General features: G+C 40.0%; 1 protein-coding gene across 2 annotated transcripts; it reads left to right on the forward strand.

Annotated features, from left to right (window-relative positions):
* The first annotated feature begins 1,682 nt into the window (after nucleotides 1-1,682).
* Nucleotides 1,683-15,522, forward strand: LOC120033560 (TLE family member 5-like). 2 transcript variants are annotated; one of them, XM_038979958.1, is made up of 8 exons: nucleotides 1,683-2,365; nucleotides 4,065-4,162; nucleotides 4,329-4,392; nucleotides 9,930-9,974; nucleotides 10,489-10,551; nucleotides 10,678-10,752; nucleotides 10,842-11,015; nucleotides 12,677-15,522. In XM_038979958.1, exons 1-8 carry the CDS (start codon nucleotides 2,339-2,341, stop codon nucleotides 12,761-12,763), a joined length of 633 nt encoding a protein of 210 aa, XP_038835886.1. In that variant the 5' UTR covers nucleotides 1,683-2,338; the 3' UTR covers nucleotides 12,764-15,522. The 2 variants fall into 2 exon arrangements, with proteins under 2 accessions (XP_038835886.1, XP_038835887.1); XM_038979959.1 differs by having other exon boundaries at nucleotides 1,684-2,365; nucleotides 10,845-11,015.
* Nucleotides 15,523-16,018: the final 496 nt, after the last annotated feature.

Raw genomic sequence — 16,018 nt, forward strand, 5'->3', positions numbered from 1 at the left:
TAGTGTTGTACTGGAACTAAAGCCTGTACACTGCAGCCAGTATTAGAGGATGTTATCCAAGTATGATATTCAGTATTTCATTCGGTGTTGACCTGCCCACAAACAATGTGTTGAATACAACTCGCATACCAAACAGACAAGGACTTGGGCTCCTGTACTGCCTCCACAATGCAGGGTGAAAACAGCCCAAACTACAATCATCTGACTTGGTGATTAATCAGTCATATTTATAGGAAACACTACTAATCTCTTGTTTTCCACTTCTTGTGGGTTAATTGGTTGGCACTCCTGAAGTGTCTGCACATTAGTGCCCAGAGTTGTTCCTAGGCTGTAACTAGGACACAGAGTTTTACCTGGTCAGATTAACATGGACATGGTGCATATTGAGAACTTAGCTTGACTAATTTCCTTTAAATCTTTTTTGTAAGATAAAAAAACATTACCGGAACACTATTGTATTTAGGACCACTTGATTTATTTTTTAATCTAAGGAAACCTGAGGGTTAAATGTTTTAGTTGGTGTATAAAATATACAATGCTGTTTTTGTTTTTGTTTATTTTGTATGTAAACCAAATGTAAATGATGTATTATACTGTGTGCCAACCCAACTCTCTAGAGCCAGGCTCTCTCTCTCTTAAGTGCCAATGCTGACATCATCATCAGGGGACAGCCATCTTGGATGGTCCCATTTTTAAGAACACCAGAGACCTAAACACGTGGCATGTTCGACTACGCCACCCCTAACAAAAACTATAAGTACACATTTTTTTTAAAATTGTGTAATTATATAATTGCATGTATTTAGTGTTGGGAGGAGGTGAGGGCTCAGAAAAATGTATTGGCTGATGCAGAGACCTTTATGAAAGGGTGGAATCGGTTATTGATTGATCGGTTGGTTATTATGGATTATTGATTTGCATTACTCGCCATATTTCTTCATTTTTTTCTGTGTGTTTTCATGCATTTGTTTCAACCACTGTTGCCTGATCCTCATTCAAACATGAACATGATTTATTACGATCATCGTCGCCTTCTAAGAGAGAACATAATGACAAGGTATCTGTTTTAAATTGAAATAAATTTGTTCGTATACTTGTTGATTTTGTGTGTGTGTGTGTGGTTAATGACTAGTCTGGCATATGCCATGTCTAGAAACGACCCAAGCCCTTCTCTTCTAGCCATTATGCACTTGTGTAGTTCTCATAGGATTTGATAAGTAGGCCTTCAAGTGCCTATGGTTAGGAACAACAGGGGTTGTTTCTGGACCTGGCCATTGTTCCATCAAAGAGGGTCTATACAATATGGCTTGGCTCTATATAGAGGTTTTCCATCCTCTCTTGGTGTTATTGAAATGCTGTCATTTCTCCGAATTGTCCGTTGTCATTCTGTGACTTCTGCTAGTGAAATAGATGGGAGTGTCACAGAATAGAAATAATCAGTGATGGACATATTTCGTCTACATTGAGGATCATGATTACGAAGTTATGGGATTGGGGTTATTATACATTAAATGAGAAGGCTATTATGAGTGTTAGGGAACCACCACATCTCACACTTGCGTGCATCATCGGAGGACAGTTCTGCACACCTTCCACCGGGGGCACACGGCAGCAGCAACACTTCCGCAAACTGTAATTTTATACATTTGACATCTAAAATGGGCCTTCGGAGCGCCACCTCTTTCTCTCATCACATGCAACGCCCGCTCATCGATGACTCGTACATTTTGTAGCGCAAGGGGTGGTTTCAGCTAGTGAAGGCTTGTGTGTGGACATTAGCTAGCCAGCCAGCTAACGGTAGCTAGCTAACACATTGTGGAATTGAAGACGGTTTTCAAGAACAGATTTTCGACACGATTGCCCCACTTGACAGCTATAATATCTACGAGGAATTGGACAATATACAAATCTGCTACCTAAGCTTACGTTGGCTCGCTTCTCTCTGCTAAGATTTGCTAGCTAGTTAGCTAACAAGAAAGGATATTGCTGTTACTTAGTCAACATCTACCTAGCCCAGATTTATTTTAAGATTCTTCAATCGGTGCCATATTATCTAACGTTGCACGTCTTGGTGTTCAGCCTTTTTTGGTGCCATTTGTTAATTTTTTGACAAGGAACCAAATCAAAAGCAACGCTAGCTAGCCAACAACGTTGGAGAAAAAAAACTATCACTACGCGAGACCGGGTAACTGGTGTCCTAGATAACGTTAAGATAAATAGCTAGCCAGTTAATGTTAACGTAGCTGTCTAAAAAGAAAGAAAGACGCTATAGTTGTCCAAAAACGGGGTCTATATATTTTTATCCTGGTTGCTGAGGAACACTGATAAATCCATTGACATGATGTTTCCACAATCAAGACACTCGGTAAGTAGCTAACGTTAGCATAACTAGCTAGATGATAGCTAAATTCGAGCTATTCTAGCTAGCTACAGAAGCAATTAAGCTTTTATCCATGTAAGAATAAATGGGGATATCTACGATGGCCATAACGCCGTGGTATGTTTTCATTTGTGTTGTTGATGATGGTTTCAATCGCTTGTCTGTCACGCGCCCCCGGCATTTGTTTACATTCCAGGCTAGCTCCCTCTTAGCTAGCTAACGTTAGCTACCAAGATTACTAACTACAGCAGTTTTCATTAAGCTTTGTAAATGGGTGTTTACCTTTTAGCTAGTCTATAATATTATACTAAACGTTTGCCACTCATTAGTAACGTTATGTGACATATTTGAACAGGGATATCTCAGCAAAGTGACATGTGCTAATAAAACGTAGCTAACTAGATTGCGGAGACAAATTCGCTAACTTTTTTTCTTGTCAGTCTTTCAGTCAAACCTAACACGTAAGGGCATGTGTAATTAAGTCAATTCATACAATCATAATTAAAAGTTAACTATCAATTGAATCCTCAATCAAGGGTGTCTTTAATTTGGATCCTTGGTTACATTGAAGTCCCAAATACTACCAGCCCCTATGCCATCACAACAGAAGTGGATGTAATATACAATAAAATATGCCATTTAGCAGACTTTTATTCAAAGCGACTTAATCATGCCCACATTTTAGGTATGTGTGGCCCAGGGAATCGAGCCCACAGCCCTGGCGATGCAAGCACCATGCTCTACCAACTGAGCTATACAGGATGTTGTAGCTATATAACTTAGGCCTAAAGGTCTTTCAATTGAATACTGGTGCGCTAATGATGATACTGGTTGGGAAATAAGAATGTACACGATTTGATATGGTTGAGCCTATTTCTGTGCTTCTTCTTTCTCTTTAGCGTCCTACTACCCCCTAGGCCGGGATCCTAGTTCACACTATCAGGGTTTGCCCCTGCATAAACCTGTCCTCTCTCAATTCCAAGGATGACCAGCCCCTCCTGGAGAGCTATTTGTGTGTGTGCTACTGGGTGTGCAGGCTTTTGCTCTAGCCCTACTAATCACCTCATCAGGACCTTGATTAGCTAAATCAAGTGTGTTTGTGTAGGGGCTGGAGCAAAAGCATTCACAGTCAGTAAGTCTACAGGATGGTAGTTGTAGAGCCCTAGTGTAATTTGGGTGGTGGCATCCTTCTACCAGTCTGAAGTAGTAAGGCCTTGGTGAGAAGCTTAACGCTGGATTATGGCTCTGACTCAGCCTGGGGTCATTCTTGTCAGTTGGTCACCTCTGGAAACTCTCATCTAACCCTGACCATACTCAGACACACACATCCTCTCAGCCTGCGCTAACACCCCCCCCCCCCCCCCCCCCCTCAGTAAAAGCACAGAAAAACCCCTGCTATAAGGTTCATCTCAGAGGTCAATCCCTCTGTTACTGAACATTCAATATCACCCCCATGTGTCTCACACACATACACACAGTCACAAACCGTGCCCGTCCCCTTTCTATCACATACCCATACAGTCCCACATACAGGGGGAGTGAAGAAATGCACACGTCAGTGAGAAGGGTAGGGGATGGAAACGCAGCTTCTCACTGATTGTTGTTATCTTGTTGATTGTCTAACTGTTTGTTGTTGTCTTGGGGATTCTGACTGTTGTATGTTTGTTATTGTGTTGTCCCCCAGGCTTCCTCCCAGTCCTCCCAGCCTCTCAAGTTCACCACCTCCGACTCCTGCGACCGCATTAAGGACGAGTTTCAGTTCCTACAAGCACAATACCATAGGTAACACTGAAACACACACATGCTCAGTCACACACTCAAAATACCCACCTACACACACACCCACAAACACTCAAGTCACACACACTGCATGCACTCAGATTCCAACATGCACTCACTCATATACACAGACATGTCCGTAACCAAATGTTGTCATATATCCAATCAGCTTGAAGATGGAGTGTGACAAGCTAGCTAGTGAGAAGTCAGAGATGCAGCGTCATTACATCATGGTGAGTGACATCATCACCTCTTCTTTTACTTTTAGCCTACCTAGGATACACATTGGCCATTACTGCAGTTCTCTGATATACTGTACCAGTCGAAGGTTTGGACACCTACTCATTCCAGAGTTTTTCTTTTATTTATACTATTTTCTACATTGTAGAATAATAGGGAAGACATCAAAACTATGAAATAACATATATGGAATCATGTAGTAACCAAAAACGTGTTAAACAAATCAAAATATATTTTATATTTGAGATTCTTCTAAGTAGCCACCCTTTGCCTTGATGACAGCTTTGCAAACTCTTGGTAGTCACCTGGAATGCATTTCAATTAACAGGTGTGCCTTAAGGAAATCATGAATGTCATGGATATATTGGAATTAGTGGATATATGGAGACTTAAATACCCTGATTTAGTGAGATATACATGGCGGAGGCTGAATCAAGCTAGTCGTCTTGACTACTTTCTTATACCATTCTCTCTGGCACCAAAAGTTAAAAATGTGTTGATAGGGGACAGAATGCGGTCGGATCATCACATAATTGGCATATATATTTCTCTTACAGAATTTCCACGTGGGCGAGGATATTGGAAATTTAATCAAAGTCTACTAGATGATAAATTGTTTAGAACTAGGACAGAAGATTTTATAACTGACTTTTTCAGACATAACATAGGTACAGCAGATCCCCTTATTGTATGGGACACTTAAGTGTGCCTTTAGAGGCCATGCAATTCAGTACTCATCTATAAAACAAAGGGAATTTAGATCAAAAGAGTCCATATTAACAAAGGAAATTGAAGGACTAACAGTACAGTTAGATAGCAATAAAAACGGTACCATAGAGGCACAGAATAAGTTAGAGGAAAAACAAAAAGAAATGGAGGAACTTATTCAAGAAAGATCCAGTGTAATATATTATAAAAATAAAGCAAACTGGATGGAATATGGGGAAAAATGCACCAAATTCTTTTTCAATCTTCAATATAGAAATGCTACCAAAAAAAAAGTATTAAAACTTGTTACAAATGATGGAGTCACGCATGATTCACCAAATGATATTTTGAAAGAGGAAGTAAAGTACTTTAAGAATATGTTTTCGTTTCAGGCTCCTCCATCTCCACTAACTGAAACTAATTGTATGGATTTTTTTCCTATTAATAATGTAAAATTAACATCTGTACAGAAAGACTCATGTGAAGGCCAAATTACAGAGGAGGAACTGCTTGATGCAATTGGGGCCTTTAAGGATGGGAAAACTCCAGGGCTGGATGGCATACCAGTGGAAGTATACAAAACTTTTTTTGATATACTCAAAGGACCATTATTAGCTTGTTTTAACCACTCCTATATAAATGGTAGATTATCAGACACGCAACAAGAAGGTCTGATATCGTTATTACTGAAACAGGACCCAAGTGGTATATATAAAGATCCAGTCCAATTAAAAAATTGGAGACCTCTTACACTTCAGTGTTGTGATGCAAAATCCTAGCAAAATGCTTGGCGCATAGAATAAAAAAAGTTTTGTCAGATATTATTCATCCTAATCAGACAGGTTTTTTACATGGACGATACATTGGAGATAATATAAGGCAAGTACTGGAAACAATAGAACACTATGAAATATCGGGGACACCAGGTCTGGTTTTCATAGCTGATTTTGAAAAGGCTTTTGATAAAGTACGACTGGAGTTTATATATAAATGCCTAGAATATTTCAATTTTGGGGAATCTCTTATAAAATGGGTTAAAATTATGTATAGTAACCCTAGGTGTAAAATAGTAAATAATGGCTACATCTCAGAAAGTTTTAAACTATCTAGAGGAGTAAAACAAGGTTGTCCACTATCGGCATATCTATTTATTATTGCCATCGAAATGTTAGCTGTTAAAATTAGATCAAACATTAATATTAATGGATTAGAAATCCGTGGCTTAAAAACTAAGGTGTCATTGTACGCTGATGATTCATGTTTTCTTTTAAAACCACAACTAGAGTCTCTCCACGGCCTCATAGAGGATCTAGATACCTTTGCTATCCTCTCTGGATTAAAACCAAATTATGATAAATGTACCATATTACGTATTGGATCACTAAAAAATACACATTTTATATTGCCATGTAGTTTACCAATTAAATGGTCTGACGGAGATGTGGACATACTCGGTATAAAAATCCCAAAAGAAAGAAATGATCTCACTCCAATAAATTTTTATAGAAAGTTAGCAAAAATAGATAAGATCTTGCTACCATGGAAAGGAAAATACTTGTCTATTTGTGGAAAAATCACCCTGATTAACTCTTTAGTCATATCACAGTTTACCTATTTGCTTATGGTTTTGCCTACACCTAGTGACCTGCTTTTTAAATTATATGAACAAAAAATATTCCATTTTATTTGGAACGGCAAGCCAGATAAAATTAAAAGGGCCTATTTATATAACGAATATGAATTCGGAGGGCAGAAATTATTAAATATTAAAGCATTAGACCTCTCACTAAAGGCATCAGTCATACAAAAGTTATACTTAAATCCAAACTGGTTCTCTAGTAAATTGGTACGAATGTCTCATCCTATGTTCAAGAAGGGCCTTTTTCCCTTTATTCAGATTACACCTGCTCACTTTCGGTTGTTTGAAAAGGAAATAATCTCCAAAATATCCTTATTTTTTAAACAAGCCTTAGAAAGTTGGTTGCAATTTCAGTTTAATCCACCTGAAAGGACGGAACAAATAGTACAACAAATATTGTGGTTAAATTCAAATATAGTAATTGATAAAAAAACTGTATTTATCGAAGAAATGTTTAAAAAAGGTATAATTTTTGTGAATGATATCATAAATAGGACTGGTGGAGTTATGTCACACATGCAGCTAACACAGACATATGGAAATGTCTGCTCTACCCAAAATTACAACCAATTAATTGCAGCATTACCACAAAAATGGAAGAGGCAAGTAGAAGGGGAAAAAAGTAAGGAACTTGTATGTCGGCCCTGTATTAAAGAACATAAATGGTTAAAGAAAAGTGTGATAAATAAAAACATATACCAATTTCATTTAAGGACCAAAAAACTGACAGCTGTGCCATATAAATTGCAAAATAGTTGGGAAGAGATTTTCGATGTACCCATTCCATGGCACATGGTTTATGAATTGATACGCAAAACAACGCCGGATTCAAAACTTCGAATTTTTCAATTTAAATTACTGTACAAAATTCTTGCAACTAATAGAATGTTATATATATGGGGTATACAATCTTCCCAGCTCTGCAGATTCTGTTGTGAGGAGGCAGAGTCATTAGATCATTTATTTTGGTATTGTCCATATGTAGCTCGTTTTTGGTCACAGGTCCAGGAATGGCTGAAGAATTGCAACATTTGCCTAGAACTAACGCTACAGATAGCAATACTGGGGGATTTGAAAAGCCATAGTCAATCAATCAATAATATAATAATTATTTTAGCAAAAATGTTTATTTTTAATTTACAATCTGTAGAAGCTATGAGAATAGGAAGGTTCAAATCTTTTGTGAAGCATCACAGCACAGTTGAAAAATATATGGCAAATAAAAATCCGAAATGGATGATGTTGGAAGATAGATGGGAAGGGTTGAGTGGAACTGAAGGGTGGGACTAATAACAAGATAAACAATGTAGGGCATACGGGATCTGTGAAATGTGTATAGGTGCGGAGCTTTTGTGAAATAGCACAGTTACAAGTGGAAATAAAATTGGATGGACAACAGAAATAGAGGAAGGACTAAGAACAAACAAGAGAGAACTATTATAAAGTAGTCTGTGTCTGTAAAATAGGTATAAGATGTATAAATTGAAGGTAAAAGCAGAAGTGTTTATTAGTTTACTCCAATTGGGGGAGCGGTGGTAGGGTTGCGGGGAATAATAATAAAGGTATATTCTTTAAAAAAGTATGTATGTCTATATAGGTATGTGTATGTATATATGTATATATGTATGCATGCGTGTATGGATATATATATTTACCCAAAAAAATATGGGGGATTGGAAATGATGCAGACAATTACATTGGAAGCAACATTCTTTCCGCAATATTAAGCTGATCCACCCCAAAAAAATAAAATAAATAAATAAATAAATAAAAAAATACAAAAAAAAATAAAAAATAAAAAATAAAAAAAACAGGTGTGCCTTGTTAAATGTACATTTTTATGGAATTTCTTTCCTTAATGCGTTTGAGCCAATCAGTTGTGTTGTGACAAGGTAGGGCTGGTATACAGAAGATAGCCCTATTTGGTAAAAGATCAAGTCCATGTTATGGCAAGAATAGCTCAAATAAGCACAGCGAAACGACAGTCCATCATTACTTTAAGACATGAAGGTCAGTCAATCCGGAAAGTTTTTTCAAGTGCAGTCGCAAAGACCATCAAGCGCTATGATGAAACTGGCTCTCATGAGGACCGCCACGGGAAAGGAAGACCCAGAGTTAACTCTGCTGCAGAGGATAAGTTCATTAGAGTTAACTGCACCTCAGATTGCAGCCCAAATAAGTGCTTCAGAGTTCAAGTAACAGACACATCTCCAACTCAACTGTTCAGAGGAGACTGCGTGAATCAGGCTTTCATGGTTGAATTTCTGCAAAGAAACCACTACTAAAGGACACCAATAAGAAGAGACTTGCTTGGGCCAAGAAACACGAGCAATGGATATTAGATCGTTGGAAATCTGTCCTTTGGTCTGATGAGATCAAACTGGAGATTTTTGGTTCCAACCGCCTTGTTTTTGTGAGACGCAGAGTAGGTGAACAGATGATCTCCGCATGTGTGGTTCCCACAGTGAAGCATGGAGGAGGTGTGATGGTATGGGGGTGCTTTGCTGGTGACACTGTCAGTGATTTATTTACAATTCAAGGCACACTTAACCAGCATGGCTACCACAGCATTCTGCAGCGATATGCCATCCCATCTGGTTTGTGCTTAGTGGGACTATCATTTGTTTTTCAACAGGACAATGGCTCAACACACCAATAGGCTGTGTAAGAACTATTTGACCAAGAAGGAGAGTGATGGAGTGCTGCATCAGATGACCTGGCTTCCACAATCACCCGACCTCAACCCAATTGAGAGGGTTTGAGATGAGTAAGGCTGCAGAGTGAAGGAAGGGCATCCAACATGTGCTCAGCATATGTGGGAACTCCTTCAAGATTGTTGGAAAAGCATTCCTCATGAAGCTGGTTGAGAAAATGCCAAGTGTGCAAATCTGTCAAGGCAAATGGTGGCTATTTTGAAGAATCTCAAATATCCAATATATTTTGATTTAACACTTTTTTTGGGGGGGGGGGGGGTTACTACATGATTCCATGTGGGTTATTTCATAGTTTGTCTTCACTATTCTACAATGTAGAGAATTGTAAAATAAAGAACCCCTTGAATGAGTAGGTGTGTCTAAACTTTTGACTGGTACTGTACACAAGTGTATTGAGGGCTAGGGATTGATTTGGAATTCTGCAGTATGTTAGTGTTATGTCACAAACCCCCAAATCTTCTTTTTGCAGTACTACGAGATGTCTTATGGACTGAACATTGAAATGCACAAACAGGTAGCTTATTTTCTCTCTCTTGCTCTCTCTTCCCCCTCTTCTCTCTCTGGTACTGTGTTATATTGTAAAGCCAGTGTTGTATTCTGACCATAGAGATCTTTAGAGGACGCAACATTGTATCTTTCCCATTATGGCATCTGTGAGAGCATTGGCACCATTGAGGCCATCTCCATTTTGAAGTAGTACATTCTTCTACTACTGAGTTGGTTAACAAACTGAAAGGGTGCACACGGCCAACTAAAGTGTGCTGTTTTCAACTGGTATACAGCCAAGGTTGGCGATTTACTGCCATCTGCAGTTATGGAATGTTTCCTCACGAGTATAAGTCATTGGCTGATCCCTACCGATGATCTGGATGGAATTATGTGATCCTTCCTTAACCCATAGGAAGTAACACTCAGTTAACTACTTCAAAATGGTGAGTGTACTCAATGGTGCTGCCCATTTTAAAACGGGCTTTGGACACTAGAAACCTCTCTATGATTCTGACTGTCGGTCTGTCTCTTCTCCCCAGGCTGAGATCGTGAAGAGACTAAACGGGATCTGTGCTCAGGTGCTCCCCTACCTATCTCAAGAGGTATTACACTCCTTTCTACACATACTTTTCCTTTAGGATAACATAATCCCATATCAACGTGCTGTACAATGTCAATCTATTTAATTCTGTACAATAGCTAAATGTGTTTGGATGTGTGTGTTGCAGCACCAGCAGCAGGTCCTAGGGGCCATAGAGAGAGCCAAGCAGGTCACTCCTCCTGAGATGAACTCTATCATACGGGTAGGCTGGTGTGTGTGCTGGTGTGTGTGTGTGACTTGTGTATGAATATGTGTGTGTATATAACCATGTGTATCTGTCTGTGCGTTTAGCAGCAGCTCCAGGTGCACCAGTTGTCTCAGCTCCAGGGCTTGGGCCTCCCCACGATGGCCTCTCTCCCCATGGGCCTGTCTGCTCCCAGCCTCCCTCCAACCTCCAGCGCCGGACTGATGTCCCTGTCCTCCATCCTGGCCTCGCACTCTCACTCACAGGCAGCACATGCACAGGTAACAGACACACACCTGACCCGAGCGACGCACACACCTTACACGGGCAACACACACCTCCAGGGCTCTACAGTGTGACCATTTCACTCGCATATGTGACTAAAAATAAATGTGCGCTAATAGCAAAAGTGATATATTCAAGTAGGGACTTATACCCCCAAAACCAATACTGCCGTGGTTGTAGTATTTCTGCTTTTTTATGGTTGGTAATCGCACGAAGAACTACGAATACCATAATGCAACATGCAGCTCAACGAGCCAATCGTAGCCTAATGTAGTCAGAGGCTGGAACTACCTCAGTAGGCTGGAAACGCAAGCCTTTGAATAGCTACCTTGAGAGGATCTGCATTCGCTTCTGTCAGGAGAAGGATGAAGAGGATCACATTTTATTTTAAAGGTGTACTATGAGGAAATCGCTCCGCTTGGTTGCAAAAATGTTAACCGTTCGCCTCATTTCAGTTTGTGACAAAACAAGCAGGTAGTGTACAGAATCATTGTACCATCTAAACCGCGGTGAAATATATTTTCCATAACCAAACATATTGTATTTTCACTGTTTTGAATTGGTGTACAAAACTGAACGTAAAAGACGCAAAAAATAAACTTAAGAACGAGAAGCATAGAAATAGTGGACATAGAACGTATCTACCTCTTCTTAGACTAGCTTTCCATGAGAATGTCAGATCTATAACTCCACTTTTCTATGTTAATTTGGCCTGGCCAGACAAAAAGTTACATATTGCAGCTTTAAGCGACAAGATCAACAACAGGAGGCCGATGTGTCTGCCAGTGATACTGATGTGGATGTGGCTGAGTCTATGGTTGTCTAGTCACCAGCAACACAAGAAGACGAAGCTTTCGCTAGCACTAAGTGACGTTTGCGCCAATGTTGCACTGCTAGCCAGTGCCACTGCCAGCGGGAAGCATACAAGAACATCCAACAGTGAGGAAAAAGCTTTCTTGAGGTTAGAGTTTGAAGGTGAATGAAAGCTTATGTTTTGCAAGTATTGTAAGGCCGACCCAATACTTGCAAGCCAGCATTCTAGCTTTGTGGTGTGGAATCCTCACTTAAAGGGACATGTCATAAAAATGTTTACTTCATATTCAACACTTTTCTATGTTTTGTAGTCAAAAAGACAGATGAAGATTAGTGTTTCCAATGACATCATTACCCAATTCTTAGACAATTTAGTATGGAATGCCTACTTATAATTTTAACCAATTAGGAGTAGGCATTCCATACTAAATTGTCTAAGAATTGGTTGATGTCATTGGAAACACTTATCTCCCTGTCTTTTTGACTACAAAACATAGAAATTCACTGTTTTCACATTCGTTGATGTAGTGCTGGAGATGTTGAAAAATTGTGAAACAGACACTGTTAACAGATCATTGTGCCAGCCCTAGAGACAATTAAAACACTACCTCGACTACTTTTCAATTTGCGCCTGCATTTATTTGTGTGCGCACCTACATTTTTCTATTTAGGCGCACATGTTTTCGTTGTATAAAATGCCAGCGTAGAGCCCTGACCCTGACATTCAACACCCCCCCCCCCCTACAGGTAACACACACGCGCGCACCACTCTAGCAGGTAACACACACATGACAGTTCACGGCTCTCTTCCTTGTGTTTTGTTCTCTGGTCTCCTCCCCACCAGGCTCAGGCCCAGCTGGCTAAAGAAGACAAGGCCAGAGACGCAGCAGAGAGAGAACAGAGGGAAGAGGATGGAGACAAGTCCGACTGATGGTGGAGTGTGAATGGGAAGGAGTGGAGAGAGGGGTGAGACAAGTTGGACTGATGGACAACCAGGAGTGGATCTACTGTGGGAGGGCTAAGGGGAGGGGGGTGGTGAGTTGAGTGTTCATACAGTAGGTGTCACCCTGTGGTTCAGCTCTTTAGAGTTACTCTCTGGGCCTCCACTCCATTGCTTTCTTATCCTTCTTTTTCATCTTCTATTATCATCAAATCAGTTTGTCACCAAGCCTGTTGGACAGGTCTCCTCTGTTTGACTCCTTCCTCTTTTCCTTTCCTCCTCTTCACTATTGCCGCTGACAACCCATTGCCAACAGATACTACCCTGACCTCTAACCCAGAGATGTGGACTCGAGTCACGTGACTTGGACATTTCATGACTTGATACTTGACTTGGCAAAAAGAAACGAACACTTGCCAATCGACATTGACTTGAGCATTTATGACTGGTGACTTAACTTGGACAAGCTATGTGAGTCGAGACTTGGTTTGTCATCTTGCTCACACGGTAGGCCTCTCTGTCCTTCATATCGGAGTGCTGCAGGTTTTTTGAGTTTTGTTCTGTCTTCACCAATGATATTCACGGAAATCACAGCTCTCGCAGGCCGGGCACAAAGCACGTCATCTAGCAAAGCGCGCCACTCTCCACTGTCCTGCGGTATTTATTTAGCAAACGTGATAACACATCACTCCAAACAAACAAAAGCAAGAACTCTTACAGCAGCCTACACCTAAACTGTATGGGAAGAAAACGAGATGACTTCTGTCTGATCAACTAGGCTACTGACAACAACCAGGTGGTAATGTTATGTAGCCTATTTTATAGACCAATTATTTGTGTCAGGAGAAAATGTGAATGTGATCAAATTTGGTTTAAGTTAAATTCAAACTTGAACTGGCTAGGCTACCTTGACCTTTTCAATCCAAAACTATTAACTGAAATTAATCAAACACTACTGATTTACATGGACTGTGTGAGTTACTTTTGAATTAAAGTTGCAGAGGCCTACACGATGCAAACCTGCATAAAGCAAGCCCTGTGAGTTGTATTGTCCAATTGCAATTGTTGTGTCTGTAGAGGAAACCCCTGTTAGTCAGTTTTTAAAACGCGTTGGTCCAAAATGATTGCAATGAAATTGGCAAAAAAAAACACTTGGCCTTTGACTTGAGGACCCGAAACCCAAAATTAGGGACTTGTGACTTGACTCGACCTGAGCTGTGGGACTTGACTTGGGACTTGCCCGTTATTTCTTGGGACTTGACTCAAAGCTTAACCTTGAGACTTGCAAAATTGTGACTTGGTCCCATCTCAGCTCTAACCCTTTAACCCTGACCTCTGTTCCTCTTCTCCTAGTAGAAGTTGCCCTTAAGCTCAGATTTAAACGATCAAAACATTACTGACCTTTGATCAGTGTCTAGGGACAACTTCCTCCTGTAGGTCTCTGCTGATTGGCTGCAGAGTTACTGCTAACTCTGCACACTGATCTCACAGACAGTGTTCTGAAAGGGCCACTTGAATAAGACAGTCAAGTGTAAAAGTCAGGAGCTAGGGTGTGTGTGTGCGCAAACTTAAGTTTTATTTTTACGAACCACCTTTTCGTATTCACCCTCCCGCCCCTGTCTGTCCACTCTCTTAACTGACCAAGTCTATGGTCCAGTCCCTAGGCACTTTCCCCTAGACAGAGGAAGTGTCCAAGGGGTAAGGGTTGATCCTGGACGGGGCCTAAATCTTAACGGGACCTAAACTTCACATCAATCATGTGCTCATTCAGATCAGATCCTATTGGTGGAAAGGGAGAGGAATACATTTGCATATGTCGTTCTGTTGGTTAGCATAGCACTTGGAGCTAGAATGTGTGGTGAGCGAGCATGTTGTCAAACCATTGAACACAGCCGTAGCGCACTAACCTATAACCTACCCTCAGATGCATAACTGTCTTTCTAATTCGAGGCGATAAGGTTTAGTTCTTCTCCAGGACAGTAGGTGGCAGCAAAGCCAAACCAGACCCAGGGCTATATTCAATCAAACACCCATTACAGTATTTACAGACTTTATCCCCCCCAATGGGTTAATTAAAATCACAGGACCCTAAAAACCTACTACTGCTGCCAGGTAGACTCCCCTCACAGGGAGATGTCTAAATGTTCAGAATAAGAAGAGCGTTTTTGGGAAGTAGTTTGTAAACCAAGACACTGTGAACTTTGCTATGGCAGGTTTGATTGAATTTAGAGAAAAACTTGGACATGAATGGTTTGTGTTTCTGTTGTGAAGGGCCCATTTATATAACTATATCAATATACATATACTTTTTTAAGCATTTTTGTATGTTTCAAAGCTGCTTTTAGTGTGTATGCGTGTGATGGAAGATGACGTTTCAATGCAGCGTGTGTATTATGTGATGTGCTATGGAAAGAGGTACTATCCAATACCCCCCCCCCCTCTCCTGCCCCCTTGACAATGCTGAGGAAATGTCGCCTCCTTGTTGAGCTTTGTAAATGTAATTTTTAAAACTCTTAATTTTTGTCATTGTATGTGAAACTTCATAAGTGTGTACTTGGCGATAATGTATGTCATTTGTGTTATGAAAAACCAATACTTATAGCTTCATTTAAAAGAAAAGACGTGGCGGGGAAAAGTCACACAATGTAAACCAACCAAACTGAAACATTGACTACACAACATGACTGAAAGAAGCGCTCAGCAGTAAGGAAATGTCTATGGTGCCTTACAAATAAATGACTCAATGGAGAGACTGTTTCTAGTGGTTTTTGTATGTGTGTCTGTATTTGCTTGCCTGTTTGCATACAAGAATGCCTGTGGGTATACTACAAAGCAGTATCAATGAGTTAGCCAGGTAACTTGGATGAACAACCAGAAATAATTGCTGATTTTCTGGTTTATTAAGAAAGCTTAAATTAATTTAGAGAAGTATTGACCCCATGGATTTCTTCGCATGTAATTGTTAAAGGGGGATTAAAATTGATTTGTAATTTTTTTGTCAACGATCTACACAATACTTTGTCAAAGTGGAAGATTATTTTTTTAAAGATTCATAAAAATGTAGTGACAAATAGTCATTGCATAAGTATTCAGCTCCCTGAGTCAATACATGTTACAACAACTTTGGTATTGATTACAGCTGTGAGTCTTGGGTAAGTCACTAAGAGATTTCCACACCTGGATTGTGCAATATTTGCCTATTATTCTTTATGATGTTGGGGATCATGGCTATGACAGCTATTGACA

Source organism: Salvelinus namaycush, chromosome 40 (assembly GCF_016432855.1).
Source record: "Salvelinus namaycush isolate Seneca chromosome 40, SaNama_1.0, whole genome shotgun sequence".
NCBI lineage: Eukaryota > Metazoa > Chordata > Actinopteri > Salmoniformes > Salmonidae > Salvelinus > Salvelinus namaycush.

Bases quoted from the DNA above. Each gene is read 5' to 3' on its own strand.
- LOC120033560 (XM_038979958.1), top strand. From the start codon at position 2,339: ATGATGTTTCCACAATCAAGACACTCG. The intron at 4,163-4,328 runs GTAACACTGAAA...ATATCCAATCAG, and splicing joins CTACAAGCACAATACCATAG to CTTGAAGATGGAGTGTGACA. The intron at 10,552-10,677 runs GTATTACACTCC...TGTGTGTTGCAG, and splicing joins TCCCCTACCTATCTCAAGAG to CACCAGCAGCAGGTCCTAGG.